The 23,264-nt window shown below is 44.9% G+C and overlaps 1 protein-coding gene across 2 annotated transcripts in view; it reads left to right on the top strand.

Annotated features, from left to right (window-relative positions):
• MMP24 (matrix metallopeptidase 24) overlaps positions 1 to 23,264 on the top strand; it is a 44,785-nt gene that overhangs the window by 16,319 nt on the left and 5,202 nt on the right. For both annotated transcript variants that reach the window (XM_002187101.7, XM_072917222.1), the window contains 2 exons: positions 11,044 to 11,205; positions 21,819 to 22,033. In XM_002187101.7, the coding sequence (XP_002187137.3) occupies positions 11,044 to 11,205; positions 21,819 to 22,033 (377 nt within the window). The remainder of the gene's footprint in view (positions 1 to 11,043; positions 11,206 to 21,818; positions 22,034 to 23,264) is intronic.

Here is a 23,264-nt window from a genome sequence, read left to right as displayed (position 1 = left end):
AATCTTCCTTCTGGTATTTTAAAAGCAAAAATACATTGCTGTTATGCATGTCACTAACACCATACCATTAAATCTGTGGTGTCTTTCAACCCCCTGCAGGTTGATTAGAGAATCTCTTTAATACTAAAGTGAGGTAAGACTTGAGGTATCCATACTCTGCCAGGGATCACCAGATTTTATTTCATTCACCATGCCCAGAGTTGGCCTCTAAGACCCTCCCTATCATCTGTTGTCATGTGGCATTGTAGGCGGGGGTGTGCCCAGGGCAGCCACTTCAGCTCCTTCAGGAAACACCTGCAGCTGATGAATTATTTCTGTACCAACTCCAATGTGGCTCAGCTGCACATCATGTGGTCACTGTACAGACCAGAGAGTTCATCTTTCAGTGCCTCTCTTTCCCACCTGTACCAAGTTTTCTCTGTAAATGTTGGATGACCACTGTGGCAGCTTTTTAGATGTTGGCAAGAAATTCTGAGCTTTGCTCACAGCAAGTAAACAAATCTTATAATTGTTCCAACTGACTGTGTCCCCCATAGATCCCATGGGTTCCTGCAGAGGCTTCTTTGGAAGGCTTCCTGTTCATGGCTTCTGAGAGAAAGCAACCAAAAATACTTCCAGAGTTTGTAAGACACTGGCAGAAGCAGTACAGGAGATGAGATTTCACAGGTCATCTTCAGTTAATTCAGTACTAATTCAGAGCAGGAGCTTCTGCAGAAGGAGGAAAAGGGCCTGAACCACTTTTGGGAAGGTTCTGTCAGCCACAGAGCAGAGGAACTAGATAGCTTTTTCCCAGTGATTCTACCACAAAGCATAGCATTTTGTCAGTGGACATCTACCTTAACAGCAGAGCAAGCACTCCTGGAGTCACCATCTGGACATGGCATATGTTCAGGAATCTGACCAGGACAGCCAAATTTTTCAGGACAGCCAAATATTGTCTAGGCTGACAAATGTGAATATTCAACAAGGATCTGAAGGAGAAAATTTTGATTGGGGTAGCTAATTTTGGAGCTTACTGACAGCCAGTGATCATGACAGACCTCTTTGGGAGAATGCAGAGCTTTAAGCCAACATTTATGCTGATCAGTGTGTTCAAAGCACTGTCTTCACTGGAGGTTTACTGTTTTCTGTCGTGGCAGTATTAACATCACAAACCTTCTTGATTCTTTGGACATTTGTATCCCTGTAAACAAGATGAAACCAGGGGAGCTGGGCTTGGTCAGCCTAGTGAGGAGGAAGAGGATGGGGAGGAAGCATCTAATAGCAGTCTTCCACCTGAGGGGATATTAGAGAGGAGAGAGGCACACTCTCTTGATGGAGGAGGAACAGAAAAGGAACAAAAGGCAAGGGACACAAGCTGCAACAAGAAAAACTCCACCTGGGGTGTATGGTAAAAACTTCTTCACCTACAGAGTGGTAGAACTCAGAGGCTGCACCTGGAGAGGTTGTGGGGACTCCATCCTTTGAGACTTTTGGAACGTGGCTGGTTGATGTCCTGAGCATCCTGATGTAGTTTTGAGATTAGCCCTGCTTGAAGCAGAAAGTAAAACTTGGTGGCTTCCAGCTATGCTTTTCAATCTACATTTTCCATAATTCTTTAGTACTGCCATAGACAGAATTTGAGTTCCTAGAACTTAACAGCAAATTGTAGTTACTTCTCATGGCAGCTCTGAGCCATAACAAGATATTCAGCTCATAAAAATCTCTGTTTCTATCAGCTAATTCCCTTTTAAAAACAAGACCATTTAACATTGAAATCTTTCATGAGAGAGGACCAGTGATGCTCACAGGTGCATGAAAAGGTAGCAGGCAATATTTTTTGCCAGCTGCTTGATCCTTTTGAAGAGCCACCTCTGACTGGTTTTTTTTTTGTTTGTTTGTTTTTTTCCATGCCTGAATGTACAAGGTTTCTGGAGCATTGACTAGACTAATCCTATAAACATAGAATGTGTGTTAGAATATCCAACAGATTTCCTGGTATTAAGGGGGATGTATCAGTAGGTTTTGCTTTTTCTAGGTAAAAACTAGTCATACAATTCTTTGTTATCAAAGACTTCCAGATGTTTCCAGTCACTTTGGAAACATTGCTGGCTAAACATTATTTATTCTATTTGTTTTGTTTGATTACAGTTGTGATATTTTATGTGGGGGGAGGGAACTAAGAGGAATGCAGAGTATCCAACTGTAGCTTTGATTTTGTGTTTGAGATTTGTATTGACATCAGTTTTCCTAGGCTGACTCTCTGCTCTCTGCTTGCTCACCATTTAACTGACTTGTGTAAGTGCAGCACCTTCTTGGAAAAGAAAATGCACCTTAACCCCTGCACCTTCACCCAGAAAATTGCCAGATCTTGGTAGTCTTTTCTCCTCAATTAATTCCTATTTCCTCTGCGTCTTGCCTCGCTTTGTCTCATTTCTTTCTTATTTTGTCACTTTTTCTCATGTTCATTTTCTATGGAAGTACTGAGGCTGGCAATCTACAGAGTGTGAATACAATGAGTAACTCACAACAGAGAACATGTGTAACTTTTTGTGCTGTTTGGCTGCTAAGTAGATTTTTAATTTTCTTTCTTTGATTTCTCAGATACAGAACATCTGCAAATTTAAAGAGTCTTGTTCTAACAAATGGCATTTTGAATCCATCATTATTTTTCAGGCTTTTGACACTGTTGTTGAAAATGAACATCAGCATTTTCCAGAGTGAAAACCAGAGCTGCTTTGAAGTTACTCACGTGTCCTTTAACACAGAAGACCTGGAAGACTTTCATGTACACGTTGGAAGTCAAGTGGGGCATAAATAGTATTAAAATTTCAATTTATTCTCTCAGGCCTTTTGAGGGTACATCACCAGGTCATGCTGTTGCTTGGTATTTTGTTAGTTCAGTGTTTAATCTCCAGGACATACCTACTTAACTCTGGTTTCATCCTGTAGCTGCTTGGAGAGACACTCCTTCCCATAAGCCAGAACTCTCTCACATCCTGTGCTAATGTTGAACAGATTTGAGCAAGGATATAGACACATGATTTCAAGACAGCCAGCCAAAGTAAAAGAAAATCAAATCAGGCAGCTTAAATAAGCAGCAGTTTGAGATTACACCCCTGTCTTGTCGCCTGAAGGAGAAGAGAGGAAGCCCATCAGCACACAGGGAAGATTTCTGTCTTCTGAGTGTCCTCTCCACCCCTGGACAGCCTCTCTGTAAGTAATGCTTTCTTTTGGTGTGTTTGCTGTCATTCTACAAACATGGCAGTGGCTTCACAATGCAGGCTGGATTTTAAATCTTGGCCGTGCTTGTTACTGATTACAGCTGAAATTCATTAGTAAGGGTCATCTCCAAATTCCAAATTTTCAAAACACTGTACTTGTAAATGCACTTGATGGTAGTTGTCAATACCTGAAGTTCACAGTGTTCTTTAAAGAAAAATGCTATCCATTGCATTTGTTAGTAGCCATTCAATGCACAGAGTATGAATATAGTTATGTAGGTATTTGGAGTCCTATTGATTTATGTACAATCAAAGTAAAGTATTTTACTTCTTTTCACAGAGAATGAAATACTCTGGGATTCACAGGAAAGAGCCAGTAAGGATCAAAACGATGTGTCGTACCCTTAAAAAGGAAGAAAAAAAAAATCTGTGAAAAAAACAGGTCACAAGAATCAAGGTGAGCCAAAAAGTCTCTTTTTATCACTTTCCTTTTGTAAAGTCAAAACTGATGATGTGAAATGAGGCAAAACGGAGCCGTGTCTTTATTAAAGTTGTGGCATTCCAGTTGCTGAAGGGTGAAGGAGAAAAGCAACAGGTCATCAGGAAGAAAAAAAATAGAGATACAGGAATTCTTGAAAAGAGTTTGCAGATTGTAGCATCAGGCAGGGAAATGACACCCAATACTCTGGATTTTGACATCACACGTGAGCAGCAAACTTGGGAGTTGCTTAAATTTTTTTTTTCTTTTCTCTGGTGTTTCTGAAGGAGAGCTCACAGTTTGAAAACAATTTTACTAGTATTGCCTTCTCTACCCAAATCTACCAAGAATATAACTCTGAGGGGGAGATCTCTTCCACCCCAGCTCTCTTATGTCTCAGTCCTACTCAGTCTTTACAGCCCCATTAGGAACTTCTATGTCAGGGGAGGACAATGACAGAAAGTCTCCTGTTCTACAGAACACCCTTGCTGTGGCACAGAGCTACTCTTATAGCTTCCAGAGCAACACTTGCTCTGTTGCCAGCATCAGGAATTAAATATCATGTCAACCTGATGTGCAAAAAAGGATTCTGCATGTCACAGACTGGATTGTCCACACTGCCTATGCCAAGGCCTGGGGCTTTTTAGTTACCTTCCAGTGTTTCCACAGCTGTGTCAGGACTGAATTGTGTCAGTAGACTCTGCTGTGTTTAAATACTTTTAAAATACAAACAATAGCTCATTTTCAAGACTGATGGAATGAAGGTCATAGCTACATTTTTTTGTGTTTCTATGATTCTTTTTCTTTACTGTTTTACCATCTGTTCTACCAAATTCTCTGCTGGTATATGCAAATAGGAATTTTCATTTTGGGATTAGTAATTCTTTGATATTGAATTGTTTATGGAATTACAAACTACATTTGTGAAAGACAGGGTTCATTTCTCAGCAGAACACGCTTGCTCCACTGACTGTCAGGCTGCTGAGCAGCTGAAATGGCACAACTGCCCTCTCTTTGGCTGTCCACTGTGTCAATTTTGGTCTCACCATTCCGGACCATTAGTTTGTATTTTTCCTCTGAGTTTTTACAGGAGTTTGTCCTCATAGTCCCCTCTGTACATGTCAAATAAAGCACAGCTTGCACCATTAGTAAGATGTATAGCACAGCTACCAGCCCTGATTTGCATGCTGCCTTTTGGTCAAAAAAAGGCAAATTACCTTTCACATTGGTAACATAATGTGGTTCTTTGTCTTTCTGCAGTCCCTTGGTCTTGTGGGGATCAGTTTAACATGGTACAGTTGCTGTTAAAACTGCAGATGACTCCTTCTTCCTCCAGGGAAGCTGTTCAAACACTTCAGAGTTTTCAGTAATTCCTTAAGAAGCAACATGTAAAAATAATTGCATATGAACAAAGGAACACCTGTATTTCCTTTTAACATGTATTTTCTTCCTTTTTAGATAGAAAAGCTGTTTTCCACAGAATTCCACTGAGCAATATCACCTCATCTTCAGGGTCTTGAGAAGACTGGAAAGCTTTCCTTGAGCAGAGCGTGTTGTGGAGGTGAATGGAGGAGTACAGACAAATCACATGTTCTTCTGTTGGACAGGTCAGACCTACCAGGTCTGAAGATGCAAGAACCAAGGCATAGCTTAGAGTAGCCCTAAAGCTTCTTTAAGTTGTGCTTGGGAAACAGTTGTCTTTATGTGGCTGTTGGGGTGGAAGGAACATAAGCATGTTTAGTTCATACCATCTCTTCTGTAATTACCTGAGGCATGCTATTGTCACACACAATCAATCATCTGACTTCTTAAGTATCATTCTTACTTTAATAAAATTTCAAAATATAACCCTCATATGTCTTTTTGTGTCTTAGTACACTGCAATATGTAGATTTGTTGGCAGAGTGATGCAGTTCATAAAGTATAAAACTAACGTGACAAAGAGCAGAGATTCAGTCTGTTCAGATTCTGCTGTTAATCAGCTATGCAGTATTATTTGTACTTCTGTTGTCATAGAAGCTGTGTCCTGGACTTGCAGTCGCCAGCGCTGTGTGCTCTCCAGGTGTATCCACATGCACAGCTGTGCTGAGGAACAAACACTGATGGCAGTAACTGACAGCACTGCCCTAATGGAGTCCTGTGACCTGCTGCTGTGTACTGACAGGCATTTCACAACCTACAGGAATTATTCAGTGAGTTATGTAGCCAAATAAAGTGTTTTGTTATGGATTTCCATAGTTAAAAGGAATGACACTGTACAGGAAGGCATGTGTGGGCAACTTCACAAAGAAAAGCTGTCTCAAGGTGTTTGTTACCTATTGAATGGTTTTTCCAGAGGAAGATTAAAATCAAAGGATCAGGAGGGGTGGATTTTGAGAGTTGAAGGAGGAAGTTCATACATAAATAGTTTATCTATGACTCCAGTGTTCTCTGTTGCAATAAAACATGTTTCTTTACTCTGCAGCCAAAAGTAGAAAGAAACATTTGAGAGTCCTTTCCTCAAAGACTGGGGTTTCATGTGGAGTTATATTGCAGTTTATCTAAAGTAAGGTAGCTCATCTGGGAGCACACCAGCTAATAATAATCTGAACACAGATTGTTTTTAATTAAGAAAATAAACCTATGTTTCGAGTTGTATAGAGCCATTGAGCTGGATGTAAGGTAATGACACACCTGGTGTGTCATCATGATAATGGAGGATGCTTTTATAGTGCTATAGGTGTGTCCTCAGTTGTCATTTTCTGTGGTGATAACATTGTGCTGGTTAGGAACACACATCAGGAACACACATCAGCAACTTCAAAACTAAATTAAATGTATTTCTTTGTGTTTAGTATAGCAGGTCATTTAGTATTTCACTTAATTAGCTGACTTACTCCCACCAGTTTTCCAGGGTCATCCTCTTTCTGATGCTCATTGGTGGACTTTGGCTGCCTCCTGAGGACTGGGAAGGAGGAAGCTCAGGCAGGTCTCTGACCAGACCTATTTGTTTTGTACAGATGGTGCAAATGACCAAAAATTGTTGTATTCCTCTTGGGACTGTTTCCTCCAAGTACAGATCCCTTCATAACCCTACTGCTTTACCCAGGTGCCTGGGATACTCTGGGTGCAAGTTTTTCTTGTTACTTGGTCTTGGTGGGGTTGAGCAGGAAATTAAGGAGCTGTATCCCATTGCTTGACCTTGTTTCCATAGCAAAGCATCAAGCTAGGCTGTTAGTTCTCTTCGTGAATCTTTCTCCAAGAGGATGGATGCTATGGGGAATGCTGTTGGACAAGAAATGTGGAGAAGAGGTCAGAGATCTTCCTATATATTCAAGAACCAGCAGAAACAATGTGGGAGGTACAAGCTTCATTCCAGATTTCTCCAGCTCAGCAGTGAGTGAGAACACAGAGAACACACAGAGGCTGAGTGCTGTGGAAGGAGAGAACCACTGAAGTGGTTTTATACCTCAGTATTTTCTTTTTAGAGCAAATCCTAGCCTACCCCTTCAAAAGGAATGAGTTTTCTTCCATGCTGTGGGATTTGCTACCATTAGCAAATGAAAGGGAACTAGTTGCTTAACAATATTATTGAGTGAGTGACCCTTCAAGAGAACACAGGGCTGGATTTTTGAGAACTCTGGGCTTCTGAAGTTGTCTTAAGACTTCTTCCTCCCATCTCCTCCTCCCATGAAATGCTGTTTCACTTGTTCTCTGAGTGTGATGTAGTTGTTTCAGACCTGGGACCCCGTTAGAGTGTGCAGCAGGATGAAGAAAGGGGATAACAGGGGCATGCTGGAAGGAAAAGATCAACAGATGTGTCTGGGAGAAGGCCGGAATAGAAAGATGAGGGGATTAAACAGTGGTGAGAAATTTTTGGCCAGGGCAAGGAACAGAAGGAGAGGGAGCTGTGTGTGCTTCTGCCATGACTGCCTTTCAGCAAAAGTAGATGAGAAGCAACCACAGCACTGAGAATCAGGGTACTTGGAGAGAGCTAAGAGGAGCTTCTTGTCCTGCTTTCTGTGGAGGTCACTTCACGTTCTAGGAATTCTCTTGAGCTCTGCTTCATCTGCTCCAGCCATTGCCCTGGGTTTATCCCTGCTTTGGTTGGGGTGGTCTCCTGGCCATGGAAGAGGAGGACTTTTCCATTCCAGTGCTGACTTTCCCGCTGTGGCTGTGCTGGAACTGGGACAGTTCATTTCTTTGAGAGTTTCTTACCTCTAGTTGGAACAAAGCTTCCCAGCCAACATTTTCTGTGCTCTGTGACATCCTCACACACAAGTGCAAGCCAGAATGGTGGCTTAAAACTGGACAGCAGCAGCTGTTTTCCATAGCTGTTTTTCCAGGAACAAGTATTTCCTAAGCATAGTTGGGAAAAGGTGTGTATCTGTTCCATAGTGGAAGAGCTGGCTGGCCTGACCACCATGGTAGTTGGAATACTTCTTCAGGAATGAGCTTTCATCTTGCTGTTCATCACAGAACTCTTACTGGTTATCTCACTGGTGATCAGAGAACAAGCAACCATGATCTGCTGGACCTGATAACTGAAGAAATGTGGGTTGTGTGAAGATCAGTGTCATCCTTGGCTGCGGTAACTGCAAGATGGAGAAGTTCAGGATTTGTGTCAGGGGAGTTGCATGAGATCAGTACTGACTAATAGCTTGATGAAATTACATCAGTGACGCAGCAGAGTGCACATTCAGCGCGTTTGAAGATGACAGGAAAGTTGGAGAAGTGTTTAATAACACTGCCCAGTGACGCTGTTGTTCAGAGACCTCGAGAGGCTGGAGGAGCAGGCTGACAGGAAGGTGAGGAAGGGGAAATGCACAGCCCTGCCCCTGGACTGTTGGTGGCCCAGAGGCTGGAAGCAGCTTTGCAGAGAAGGACCTGGGGCTCCTGGTTGACAGCAAGCTGAACATGAGTCATGAGCACAGAAAGCCAACAGCACCCAGGTCTGCCTCTGGAAGAGCCCTGGCAGCAGGTCAGTGCCAGTGAGGAGATGATCCTTCCTTTCCACTTGGCACATCTGGAGTGCCTTGGGCGTGGCTCCCCAGTACAAGGAACTTGACATTCAAAACCTGAGCAGAGAACTTGCTTTACTTCACCTTGCTTGAGGTGGGCATTGGACCAGACGATCTCCAAAGGTGCCTTCCAGCCTCAACCATCCTGTGCGTCTGTGGGATTCGTTTGCCATCTGTAAAGTGGGCTGGCATTTATTCTGGGCAGAAACAAATGATTGAAAGGTATTTGAAACTAATTTAACTTAAGATAGTGCTTGATCTTACACTCCTGGTAAAGGATTAGCACATAGAGGCAAGTCACTTCCATAGATTCATATGTAGTTACATAGAGGCAAGTTCTAGGTCTGCTGGCAGCACAAATACTGCAGGTACTTTAGCAAGGAAGAAAATGCCACCAAGGGAAGGTGAGGGAAGATGTCCCTGAGCACAGGCACAGACTGTGGGCCTGTGGTGAGCAGAATCTCATGAGGACAGCTCTGTACTGAGTGACCTTTACTATGGGCTTCATGTGTGAATAGTTGTGGTAGCAGTGAAAAATGATGCTTTCATGAGCATTTAAGTGATACAGGGGACTAAGTTTATTTAATTTTGCAAAAGGTCATTGATTCTCTGAATCCCATTTGGAGTTTGGGTGCATTTTCTAAGCTTGAGTGTTTTTGAAAATCTGTGAAGAATGATCAATCCTCCAAACTTTACCATAAAACTACTTCATGGATTTTATACTGTGCTGTTGGACATTGTATTAACTTGTTCTGCACACACCAGATTTTTCAGCAACAGATGAGAAAAAATTACTAAGTAGGTCTTTATTTGAATTTCCCAAATACAGAAATTCTAAATTTTTACATACATATGTGGCTAAATTTTAGGCTATATATGTTTGGGCAATTGTATTTGAAAATTTATTTGAAATGCATTTGTGTATTGTAACATGTCTTGCATATTCAGATGCTTTCACCATCCAACTCAAATGTTTAGAGCATTTAACCATTTTGGGGTGGTATGTGTAGCTGGGGGAGCACTCTTTGGTACTGATTTCAGGTATCTTCAGATGCTGGCAAAGCTCCCTGCTGAGGAGGCTTGCAGACCCCTGAAACTGCTTTGTCATATTTTTATGGGTAACAGTAAAGCAGTAACTATTTAAAAAGCAGAGATGGTTCTGTGTAAGTCACTGTTGCAACTCCCGTCCCAGGTAGAGCTCAGCACAGAACTGGGCTTTGTTCAGCTGGAGGTGTGAGGAAGCTCTTTGGAGGCTGCAGAGCAGCCACTGAACTGCCACTGACAACTGATGGCAAATGTCTGATTGCAAATGCTCTTGGTTTCTGCCTTGCCATAAAAAAAAACAAAACCAGAGGAGCCCAAATTCAGGCAGAATTGAGGGCTCAGACATTTTACTGCCATGGGGAGACCCTTACATCAGTCCTTGTCGGCTGTGTCTTCATCCCTGCCTAGCGTTGCCTGGGGCATTTTCCAGTGCCCTTGTGGAGCAGGACATCCAAGGACCACACTAGATCAAAGAGATGAGGGTCCCAGGGCTGTGGGACTGAAGAGGAATGTGTACCTATAGATTTGAAGGTACCCCTACTTCACACTGCTCCCAGCTTCTGCACCAGACAGGGCTCCTCATCTCTTCTTCTTCCTGTCAGGAGCAGTCCTGACTCTTCTTTTCTTCTTCCTTCTGTCTTCTGCCACTGGGATGCACCCCAACCTTTTCCCTGTGTGGGAGTGGGGCAGGATGGAGCTACCTGTGCTCAGCTCCTGCACACATGGCAGTGCCAGGGGTCCAGCAGAGTAAAAGCACATTGAGGAGCCCTTGCTGGAGGAGATAGGGCTGCCCACATGGGACAGTGGGTGTTACCCTGGTCTTCTCTGTCCTTCCTTCTGCCTTGCCAGGTGCCTGCAGACCTCCCCTACCATTTGTTGGTCCAGGGCTGATCAGAGCATGGCACTAGAGGACCCAGAAGGGGCACAAAGCACTCGCCCCACCACTGATTAGCAGACTGTCATGCTCTCACCTCTCTTGGCAGCACCCGGATAAGGAGACAATGGTATCAGAGCGACCATTTTGTTGGCCATTTTCTGTAAATTCTCTACAAGGGAGTCTACAGTCAGTATACTTCCACTCCAGGCACTGCCTGGTTTACCTGCTCTGGGGCTGGCAGCCTCTGGCACATTCTTTGACAATGGCTAAAGGCTGTGCAGGCTTTTGGGACTAAAACCATCTCCAGGAGCTGACCCTGGCACTGTGACCTGCTGTGCAGTAGGAGAGCAAAGTATTTGCTTCTGGTTTATGGGCAAGAGGGGCTTGGGATGGGCTGAGGCTGTGGCTGTGTGCTCACCTGGCTGTGCCTTCCTCCCACAGGGAATGATCTCTTCCTGGTTGCTGTCCATGAGCTGGGGCATGCGCTGGGTCTGGAGCACTCCAACGATCCCAGTGCTATCATGGCTCCTTTCTACCAGTACATGGAAACACACAACTTCAAACTGCCTCAGGATGACCTCCAAGGAATTCAGAAAATCTATGGTGAGCAACCCTTCTTTCCTCCTTCCTGCTTCTTTACTTACACCAAGTTTGAGCCTAGGGAGTATTTTACAATTAGCCCCCACATGCCTGCAGATGGTGGGCTGCATTTCCAGCCACAGCTGAGTGGGGAACTCTGTAAAGCCCTTGATCCAGGACTAAGATGACTGCACAAATCAGGATAATCAAACTTCTGTGATCCCACTGCTGCTCCATCCCTCACTGTCTCCCCAAATCAAGGAGTACTGCAAAGGGGAAAATAGGCTTTGATGTACCCAAGGTTTGTCCATTAGGAACAACCAGTGCAAATAAAGGAAAAGAATGCAAACAGCCTGGAACATCAAGGAAAGGTAAAAAGTGTTTTTACTCTTTTTTTTTTCTCATTATATATAAGGTAAGGGAAAGAAGGTTTGGATCTGCTTAGGGAACACTTTGCTTCTTTCAATCTCTAGCTGAATATGTTGTACAGCATGTGCCACAAAGATAACGGGCTCAAGGAAAATAGAAAAGGGCAGACAGATTATGAGAGAAAACCTAGGGGCTGCAATGATGTGGTGCCATGTGATGGGATCATGGATACCAGGGTGTGAGGACAGGAATTCAAAGAATTAATGGCAGAAGGAGACTGAGAGCAAAGAGAAATCCAGGTTTTAGGAACACAACGGGAGACTGAGACTAATGGCCACAGTCTGTGGCAACCTGTGATAAATAGGTTTCATCAAACATCCCTGATTTCATTCTTTGTGGAAAGTACAAGTTTGACAAGAGAGGTTACTTAATTAATGCAACACAGAGCAGTTGTGCTATGTAAATGTGCAGCTGGAGTCAAATATTAGCTCCCAGAAGCAGCAGAGCAGAAATGGTATGAATTCAAGGTGAAAAAAATACTTGTAAGATGGTTGTCAGTGGGAAAGCTGGTGTTTCTCGGGGCTTGCTGCAGAGGTTGGTGGCAGGCCTGACATTCAGTGTTTCCATCAATGGTCTGCCAGTGAATCTGAAGTTATTGCTAATAAAATGTGTGCAAGACCTGTAAGACTAAAGCAGTGTAGCAAAACATCTAAATTGCATCTCATCTGTTTGAGTCAAGTTTGGTGTTTGTTTTCTGTGACTGGATTGAGATTCATTGTTTAAGTGCAGATGCCTGGAAAAGTCTTTTCCTGGGCTAATTTCTCTGACATGTGAGGGCAGTGGGAAAAAACCAGGCATTTGTAGAGAGCAGTCCAGCCTCAGTGTGAGGCAGATATCCAAGTAAGGTCCAATATGTAAAATAAGATGGCTCAAAGTACACCCAGGGAACTGTCTCATCTTATTAGTGCATCTTCTTATTGATCATTACCAGGTGAAGTTAATTGTCCTATGGTACTGTTTAATTATGAATACTTTAACACAGTTCATGTTCTGGTGCTCAGGAGGGCAGAGACTCTGGAGGGTTTTGAAATAAAGTGCTGGGGTAGTCAGTGTTAAACTTTCATTACGTAATAGATCTAAGTGTTAAATTTTGAAAGCTGCCAAAATCCCATTATGCTGTTTCTATTTTGAAATGTTGATTTAGTTCCTGTGAACTTTGATTAATCAGAAAGAAAGAAAGGAAAAAAACCGTAATTTATTGCAGACAGTGGAAGTACAATCAAGAAAAAAGGATGGGTTGGAAAGGGAGCACATAAGGAACTGACATCCTTCCTGCTTCACTTTTGGGATTCAAGCCAAGATCAGCGGGGGCTGAGCTGAGGTCAGTGCTCCCCAGAATGGGGCTCTCAGGCCTTTGAGCTGGAGTGGCTGGATATGATGTTAGGGGTTGTAGAGATAACTCATCCTCTGGGGAGAGGAAGGAGAAGCTTCTGTAGCAGGAGCTTTCTTCCCCAGGTAGAGATTTTGGACTGTACAGAATTACAGTCCAAAAATCAAAGTTGAATTTAAAATCAGGTTTTATGCTTATGATTCACAAAGAAATTATGGAAAATGCAGGTGATGTTTCTCCCTGGAACTAATGGTGAAAAAATAGAACCCTTCATCTGATCTCAAAACTGGGAAGGGCCTGCTGTAGTATCCTTCTCTTAGCTTTACCAGGAACATTCAGCTAATGTATTTTATTTCCACAGTGCCACACTGCTTTGTTGTGCCTTGGGAATACCAAAAGCCCATCTACCAGAGAACCTCTCCAAAATCCAAAATCTCCTGCTTTCTTGCTGCTTTGACATTCTCTTCAGTGCAGCAGCCTGTGCTTAATATGTATTATTTAGTAACCGACACTGCAAAGTCAGACACAGAGCCACTGTCTTGCCTGTAGCGTCCTTTTTAAAAATAGTTATAATCAAAACTTCCCATTTTAATTCCACTGAAGTTGCTAGAACAAAGAACAGAGGCTTTACTAAAGCTGAAGTCCATTTTGTCGCCTTTTGAGAATGAAGCATTTCAAATGTGGTTTATATTATATCTGTGTTTATCTATTAGAAAAGAAACATGTCCAGATCTCTCATATAATGACTTGTTGAATTTTTAATGTATTTTTTTGCTGGATTTATTTCAAAACTCACCCACAGAGACAGTAGGTGATGTGAACTCTTGTTTATGCTTCATGCTGATAAGATCAATGTTTAAAATGTTACTTCAGTTTTAAGCTAATGAGAGCAAGGCCAGCAACTCCCTGTGTGACAGAGCTGTAACACAAATCAGCAATATTCCCATCTCCTGAGAGCTGCTTTCTGTAGCATATTCCTTGACAAAACAAGGAAATAGCAGGGCTCTACTTTATGTGTGTTTTTCAGAAGGGTATCTCCCTCTGTATTTATGTGCCTGTGTCACAAGTGACATGCTCAGGAAGGAATTAAACTGGAAGTGATCCCAGTTTGCAGGTCCCCTGGATATCCCGTTGAGTTGCCGCTGAACTTTGCTAGTGTTGAAGCCAGGGCTGCAGGGAGCTGCCCTGCAGGTGGAGAGAGGAGAGATGCTCAGCTGTGGCTGTGTCACAGAGCCTGAGCTGGGCACTGGCACCCTGTCCTGACAGGAGGGCTCAGGATTCTCCAGGTAATAAGTGACAGGACAAAAGGAAACAGCCTCAGGTTGTGTCAGGGGAGTTTTGGGCTGGGTATTAGGGAAAATTTCTTTGCTAGGAGGGTGGCCAGGAGTTGGAACAGTGATGGAGTCACCATCCCTGGTGGTACTCAAATAATGTATGTATGTGGCACTTGGTGACATGATTTGGTGGTGGGTTTGGCAGTGCTGGGTTAAGGGTTGGGCTTGATCACCTCAGAGGGCTTTTCCAACCTGAATGATTCTGTGATTCCATGTTTCTTCCCATCCTGCTGTCCGTACTGGTTTGAGGTGGGTGATGGGGCAGCCTCATGGGGAGTGGTTCTTGTGACACTGTCTGTGGAGCAGAGGGCTTGACATGAAGTACAGGGACAGCTCGTGTGCCCTGGGCTGGTTAACCAGCCATTACCTTCAAGGACCTTTCAAAGCCTAAGGCCACAAAGGGGAGGTCTCCTAATCTCTCAAAGGCAGACAAAGTCATTAACCCTGGAGACAACCTCAAAGACCTGAGTCATCCCAAATCTCGCTGAGGAAGCCTCAGCCTGACACATCTTCTGTGCAGCTGAAGAGAAGAGATCCCAGTCAGTGCACATGCTGTACCCCTGGGGGCTCATGTCCAGAGTGGGCATGAAACCACTCCAGCCCCTGGCTGAGGAGCTGGACAGCACCAGCTCTGACATCTAGGAACAGGGATCAGCAGGGCACAGTGTCATTGAGCAGCCAGGACCTTCTGCTGGCCTCACCCCCTCAGTGCAGCGTGCATGGCTTCCATCACCTCCCCCCCTTTTCCAGTGGCAGCCCATATTGATTCTTGTAACCTACAGACCCTTGTGGCCATTCCAGGTCACTTGTAAGCTACACCTAGGTGTGAAATGGCATGTGAGGGAACAGCAGAAAGACCTGGTGGAGAATTTCCACGTGGTGACACTACACTGTGAGTGGGACCATCAGAGCAAGCTTTGCTGTCATGTGGGACCTGGAAATGTTCTCTGAAAATGTCCTCTTGGACAGGAAGAGGAAACAGAGTGACATCCAAGACCTCATCTGTAGAAGCTGCAAGATTTGGGACTTGTGGATCTGTGCCCCCTGGTACTATACTCATTAGAGGAGAGAGGAAGGAAAATGCTTGGCAATCAGGAATCTGGAGGGATGTGCCCTGGTGCCACATCTCTGGCACATTGCAGAGATACCAGACACCCTCTCTATGTTGCATCACTTCATTTGCACTTTTCTCCTGTCCACAGACTCTGTTGGACCCAGCAGGAAACACCAGACTCCACCTCTGGTGCATCCACAGATCCTCACTTGCCAAATGCCAGATCTTCATTCCCACTGGGAGCAACTGCCTGGTTCCCAGTACTGTCCTTGGGCTCCACATGACACCTGGAGGACTCTGCCAGAAGGGAGGCTGAGAGGGAGCCTGTCTCTCTTGGGAGGTTTCTCAGCTGATGGAAAAACACTGGCGTGTGTTATGGCTGGGTGGAAAATACTTTTCTCATCCTACAGATTCTTCCAAGTATAGAAAAATGTTCTGTTTTTCTGTAGAACAGATGTCAGGCTTCTGAAAGTTTTACCAGAAGGAAACTGGAGCATCTTGCAGAGCCCTAACATCTCATCATTTGCCTGCCTAAGGCTGGGAATTTTTGACCCAGTTTTCTGGCACCCAAAGCAGAGAACCCAAGTGCGAGGTGAATCACCTCATTCCAGAGCCCAGGAAAGCATTCCTTTGGCTTAGAGCAAGGATATCTGCTGTGGACACTTGTCTCCCAGGTGAATGCTCTGCCACCTGGGTGGCAGCTGGCATTCAGAGGAGTATGTCTGTGTGAGAAGGGCTTGAGAAACCCTTCCTGCCACCCAGTGATGGACATGGGGGCTTTGACTGTCCACCCATTGTTCTGTGGTGCTGGGGCTTGTTCTGCACTGTGGCAAGGACCCAGGCTAAGTGTGACATCTTAACTCACTTCATTCCTGAAGGCTGAGCCCAGAAGTGCAAAGTGCTCTGTGGGTGAGTCTGTCGAGTGAGTGAGGGAAAGGAGTCCTTCCTGCACTTGGAGTTTTGTGGACAATCTCTGGCCCCTGAGGGTAGCTTGTTGGCAGCTACATCATGTAGTGTGAACAGGGGCCTCTCTGCAGTGCCCTGGAGCCTGCAGGGCAGCCAGGTGGTTTCTCATGCTTTCCCTGGCTCTCTTGGATCATAGGCTTTAATTGGAAGAAGGCTGAGGAGCCATGTCTATGTGCCTGGACAGCTGCTTCAGTGCTGCAGAAACACGCTGGCAGCTCAACTTTTTCAAACCAAAACCCTCCTGTGAGTTATTCAAACCATAACTGTAGTCTGGAGGATAGTTTTCTTCTTGGAGTGAATATTAAGAAGATAAGACAGGCCTTTGTTTGCAAGTGGATGGTTCTCCCCTGAACTGACCAAAGCCTCCTCTGTGCTGGCAGGTTTGAGGAGCTGCTAGCTGGGACCAGGTGAGCCAGGAAGATGCTGAGCCTCCAGGCAGGTGCTGTGCAGTTGAGGGAACACTCTGTCAATAGCCAGGAGGACAGTACAATTATATTTTGTCCTCAACTATCGACACAGTGGCTCCTAAATGCCTCCTCTCTCTGTGTTATCTTCACAGGTCACCTTGGTATTCAGATGGTCTGCGACAGAGGAAGCATGAAGGGAGGAGGCTAAGTGCCAGTGGTGGAAGTCACACTCTAAAGGTGATCTGCTGTGACCCAAAAGCTTTCTGACATTCTTTGCCTTGCTTCTGATAGAGAGGAAGAAACTCTTCTTCTCCACACAGTGTCTGTAAAGTCCCAGCAAGTTGCTTCCCTCCAGAATGTCGAGTTTCCAGCTCCAGGAGATTTATTCCCTGCTTCCTGTGTGGAAGTGGCTGCAGGATCAGTCCCATGGGAGGACTTGGCTCTGGTGCTGGGATCACCTATGATAACTAGATGACTGTGCTCAGGCCCATTTGCAGACTCATGCAATAACCTCTCTCACTTAGATTTTTCTCATTAGATACTTTTCCTCTGTCTCATTCTCTGAAGCTGCTCAGAAGTGTAGCAGCAGAGGATATGGTTTGTGAGCTCTGCTGCCTGCTCACACTGGTGGATGTGATCAGTCTCTGTATTAATTACCACAGTTCCAGCACATCTTAAGTGACTCTTTGTTCACACACTCACCTCTGCTGCTGGTAAACCTGTTCCATCCTGCCTTGAGCTGTTTTGGAGGCAGGTTACTGTGAGGGAGTCTGGAAACAGGAATGGCCACGGAGCTTTCCTAATGGATGGGGTCTGCTCATTCTGCTTTTGTGCCAGGCTGGACTCTCAGTGTCTTAGGTCTTACGAGGGAGCACTTTCTCCACCAATAGACAGGCTGTGGTTCTGCTTCTCATCCCCATAACTGTACACCAAATTCTGCCTGAGTAGCACTTGGACCTGAGGATTTCCATGTTTTCAGTGTACTCCTCTGCTCTTTGCATGTGCACAGCTGAAGGATCACCTCCCGCCTTAAGCGACACTCAGGGACTAAGTGGAGGCAACAACTAAAAATTAAAAGGCAGTCTTGAGAGATAAATCTTCAACCAGAATAAATTAGAAGGCCTAGGTTATAAAAGCAAAAATGAGTGAAAGGTAGCAAGGAAACATCCGTGCCTAGCAGAGAAGGACAGTAAGAGGAATATTTGAACTGAAATGACAAAGTCTGCATCCAAGCAGGTTGCAGACCACCTGCAGCATGTATGGGAAGCCTTGCCAGGGCTGATTTGGCCATGGCCAGCTCTGGTTTGGCCATGGCCAGCAGTGAGTACAGACAGGGTCAGCTTCTCTTGTTGGGCCTGACTTGAGATCTCTCTCCACTGATCTAGCAAATGTTTTCCTTAAAGCAAATCCCTCGTTCGTCTGAATCCTTGCTGCTTGGCGTCGTCTTGACCACGGTGTGTACAACTGCTTCAGCCATGCCAGTTCTATTTGGGCTGCTTCAGTGGCATTTTAGGGCTAATTAAAACCTTTACATTGGTGCCCTGGGTTGCAGGTGCTGTTTGAACTTTCCTCTTCTCCACAGATGACTGTGACAGGCCCTGGGCACTGAAGGTGAACAGGGGAGATGTACAGGACTGCCTGTACAGGACAGGGCAGGCTGTGGCTGGGTACACGGGTGGTCCTCACTTGTGCAGAGACAGTGAATTAGTAACTCCAGTCATGGAGGTGTTAAATTTCCATCCTATAAGCATAACGCTACAGTCCCTATTTGGCACCTTATGGTCAGATTCTCTGTGTGTCAGATTCTCTGCGTCCAATGGGTCTTTGTCAGACACATTAATCTTTTTTTATTATTTAGGTGCTACTCCTGTCTCACCCTTTTTTTCTTTTTAAAGAGAGAATAATTAATTAATGTCATGTCCTCATCTTACTGCTCATGGTCATCTCTGGTTTGGCATGGCAGCATTTGCCCCTTGCAAAGCAGGGGGTGCAGAACAGCAAACTACACCTCTCTTGTGTTTCTGCAGCAATGGGCTACAGCTGACCCTTGTGCCAGGTTGTTAGCAGGGGAATCCTCTCAGGTAGGACAGGCATTAGAGGTTTTCCAGTGTTATTTACCAGCCACATCCACTCAAATCCATGGGGAAAGCAGCACAGGAGGGAAGGGTCATGCTGCTGTTTAATGAGCTCAGTAAATCACTGAGGGGATTTTTGTCCCCTTGTGTAGGCCCCAGTCAAGACTCCTCTTTCCTAATGCAGGCATGTTCATCTTCACTGAGTATGTGAATTGTTGGTTTTCAGGCTTTTCCTTGGGTTCTGTCACTGGCACCAAGTGCCATTTTTGACATCCAGAACTGGTTGTAGACTTCCTTTTCCTGCAGTTGTACCAGGCAGGAGCTGAACCCTGCTGCCACGTGAACAAACCAGAGCCCCGGCTTTCCTTGGGCAGGGTCTGGCTGGGGCCTCTTCCACTCCCAGCCCTTCCTGTGCAGGTCCCACTGTACCAGTCCTGCCTCCAGGAGCTTTCCAGGAGCCTGTGCCAGACATCCAGCTGACCTGCTGCTTTTGGGGAGGTGCCTTTGCTTCGTGCCACAGGAAGGTCCTGTGGGTGTCAGTGTCAGCAGCTGCCAGCAGGAACAGCAGCAGCACATGTAGACATTCAGCCAAACGTAGGGATTGTGTGAAATAAATAAGATCCTGAGGATGGAGACACCCATGTTGTATATATTCTGAGGAAGGAGGTGGTTTTCTGAGTCAGCTCTTGCCATGCCCTGTGGTACCTGCTTGCAGCTGCAGCATCCTGGATGCACTCCAAAAATGCATCTTCAAGTTTAGCTTGGTCCAAAAAGGATGTATTTCATGAACTTGAGTGTGACTAAAAGCACAGCAACTGCAGAGGCCTGGGCATGTCTCCAAAAGCACCTCCTGAGCTGCCCTGCATCACTGCTGTGGATGTGCCCACCCTGCCTGGTCCAGCCCTGCTGCTCCTGTCACAGGCACTGTCTGGGGACCTCAGCTGCATCCCATTTGGGGAAAACCCATGGGTCTCTAGCAGTAGCAGTATCAGAGTTTGGAAATTTTATGGCCAGCTAGAATACTGGGCACTGCCCTGGTAAGATTGGAGGGGATGAGAAATACACATTATCACTATAGTATTTGTATCCATTTCATATAGACAGCTTTCCAAGGATAATCATCATCAGAGAGTCCTCATGAAGTATTTCTGTAAGCAATAGCATGAAGCATTTCTGTAAGCAATATTTGATGTCTTTCATTAAAGCTCTGGAATAAAGTAAATAAAAATAGTTGCTAATAACGGCACATGGCACAAATTATCACATTATGAAGACAAGTTGCCCTGAGGAAATAGTTATCCATTTGAAAAGCTTTAGGAAAGAGGTGTAAGTCTCAAGATCTGAAAACCAAAAGCCATTGCAACAACAGACCAAAGGAACTCCTCTATTTAATTCATTAAGGAGAATTTTAAAAGCATTCCAGTCAAGATCTGTAAATGATTAAATGTTGAGACACTAAACATAAGAAAGAAAGCACTGAATTTAAAGCTGCACAAACTCACGTAATAGGTAAGGCAGACTTCAGCTGCAACAGGGCTTAATCATTAGAGCTGTTTACTGTGCATTGTAGAGGATATTCTATGCTTGAAATCTGTATCTGCCCTGGAAACACTGTGCTCATTACAGGACTTGCTGGTGGAGGTTTCTGGCCTGGTACTGCAGGAAGTTGGACTTTACCAGCCAAGTGGTACTTTCTAAGCATCATATCCATGAAACCTGCACATGAGATCCTTACTGTTACATCCTTATTAACAATTATTGAGGTGTCTTTCTCTGATGGCTGCTTTATCCTTAGCTGTGAGGATGTTCCTAATCTGGACACCCTTCCCGGGCATGTTAAGCACTCATCCATTTTAGGAACCCTTTGAAAATGGCACATTTAAGAGTAAAGCTGTCATGGGGACTCAGGCACCAAACCATTACTTCAGATTGAACAGTTCAAAATGTTTATCTGCAAAAGCTCTCTTCTAACCCTGCAGATGTGTGGACTCCATGGGTACTTCAATCCTTCTTCATAAATCCGTTCCATGGCTATGGAGAGCAGCCCAGCTCAGGGTGGCTCTCACAGGCTGTGAGGATGAGCCTTGTCTAGGGCCAGTGTTCACCTCCAGCTGGGGTGCAGCACCTTGACCCCAAACTGTGACACTGAAACAGCAGCCATGACACCAGCCCCATTCTGCCCACAGGTGGGGGTTTATCCTACAGGCTCAGAATGAAATTTAAACCATGATCCCTGCAAATAAACCATCTTCACATCTCAAGCCCACTAAAATCTTTGCTCTAGTGGCCTTCTGTTTATTGCCATCTTAACTCATGGTCTTCTCTGAGAAGCAACAAGAAATGTGACTCTCTGAGTGAGATTTGGTCCACATTTACCACTAACAGTTAATGAAAACATCCTACGGCAAGAGAATGAACCTCTGCTCCAGTCTAACTCACTTGTATTTTTATTTCTCTGTCCTTGTCAGATCCCAAAGCTGAGTTGGGGAAGGATAGAAAGGGAGAGCTGTGCTAGGAGGTTATCAACTGAGTGGGATAAGGTCCCTTGTCACAGCTGTTCACCAGGGAAAGCACAGATTTGTCACTGCTGTGCAATAAAGTGCTCCCTGCAGTTCCCCTTACAATGTAGCATTGGTTTCCACACCCTTTTTTTTTTTTTTTCCTGGTTTTGCTTTGGTTTCCAGAGTTTTTTGTTGCCTTTTTTTTTTTTATGGTCTGCTAAACATTTCTATTCAAGCGTTACCACTTTTCATTTCAGTTGGGAACATGACTGGTGTGGCTCCTCCTTCCTTTTAGCTCCAGCCTCCTTGGGAAGACCTACAAAGACATTCTGGCTCTTCTTCAGTTCTTATCATATTTCTGTTTCGGGATAGTTGTCACATGTGGATGCATCTTGTTCTGCTCCCCATTTCTAGGGAATGAGCTCTGCATCAGGAGTACGTAAATCCCTGGCAGTGTTGTCCGTCCAGCCTGGAGCCTTTTAAAGCTTACAGAAAAAACAAGCTTGTCCACTTTGCTAAATATATTCCTTTTCACTTCTAGGTCCTCCTATAGAGCCCCTGGAGCCAACCAGGCCTTTACCAACTCTTCCTGTTCGCAGAATTCACTCCACTTCGGAAAGAAAACACGAGAGACAGCCACGACCTCCCAGTCCTCCTCTGGGTGATAGGCCAGCTCTGCCTGGCTCCAAACCAAACATCTGCGATGGCAACTTTAACACTGTGGCTCTCTTTAGAGGAGAAATGTTTGTTTTCAAGGTACTGAGAATTCCCACTTAGCCATGTATATTCCCTTCATTTTATTGCTGAAAAAGGTTAATGGGAGTATTTGGTAGTGAGATTTGAAATGTCTGAAAATAGCTCTGTTCTTCTGACGGTGATGACTGAGCAATATTGAAAGGAAGTGTGAGCAGATTGGTTCTGTAATATTTGGAAACAGTGCCTGTTGGGATTTACAAAGTGCCCAAGCATCCTGTGCTCCAAAGTGTGAACTGGGTGCATTGGCAGAGAGTTCAGACACCACCAAGCCTGAGAGGAAACACCTGTAAAGCCAGGAAGCAATACCAGTACCATGAGTAACCATGGAATCCTAGAGTGGGTTGGGTTGGGTTGGGTTGGGTTGGGTTGGGTTGGGTTGGGAAGGACCTTAAAGACCACCTTGTTCCACCCTCTGCCATGGACAGGGACACCTTCCACTAGACCAAGCCCCAACCAAGCTGGCTTGAAACACTTCCAGGAATGGGGCAGCTGCAGCTTCTCTAGGAGCAGGCCTCGTTGTCTCAGAGGTGACATGCATGGAGCTGGGGCTCTGGAGCACTCAGCCTACCTGGGGAGTTTGAGTCAACCTTTCTTGTAAACTACAGCCCTTTGCTCAATAACCCATTAGAGTACCAACAGAATATGGACATCCATGATCTCGTTCCCAAAATACCAGTAGTTTTCACTCTGCCCAATGGGTGTGAAGTGTGGAAAGGGACATATTGAAGGTTATTAAATGGACAAACCACATCAGTTGCAGAAGATTCCTGAAATTAAACTAGTTGAAGGTGGGGATGGTATGTGGGAGAAGTGTCAAAGGTTCTGTCCTGTTCATGCTCATCCCTGAGCATCCACTGCAGCTTTAAGTAATGATCAAATATCTAAAGGGATATTTCATACTTCCTTTGTGCCTTTAAACCTTCTGTGTTTCACACAGTCACGAGGTGATGTTCAGGCTGTCTGGCTCTCCTGGGCTCCAAGAGCTAAGCTTCAACTGAACTAGGACAAGCCACCATAACACCTCAGTGACAAGACATGGAGAGGTCACAATGCTTACAGCTGTGGACTCACTTTCCCCCTGCTCCTTTTCCCTCTTCTTCTTTCCACCCTTTTTCATAGCCCCATCAATCAACATTTCCCCCTTTGTGCTGCCATCTTTCCCCCACAGCACTTCCCATACTGGAGACAGTGTTGGGCTGGGTTGGAGCTGTCACCTGAAGCAAGACTTGTG

This window comes from Taeniopygia guttata, chromosome 20 (genome assembly GCF_048771995.1).
Source record: "Taeniopygia guttata chromosome 20, bTaeGut7.mat, whole genome shotgun sequence".
Lineage (NCBI taxonomy): Eukaryota > Metazoa > Chordata > Aves > Passeriformes > Estrildidae > Taeniopygia > Taeniopygia guttata.
This window is presented reverse-complemented; position numbering and strand designations above follow the sequence as displayed.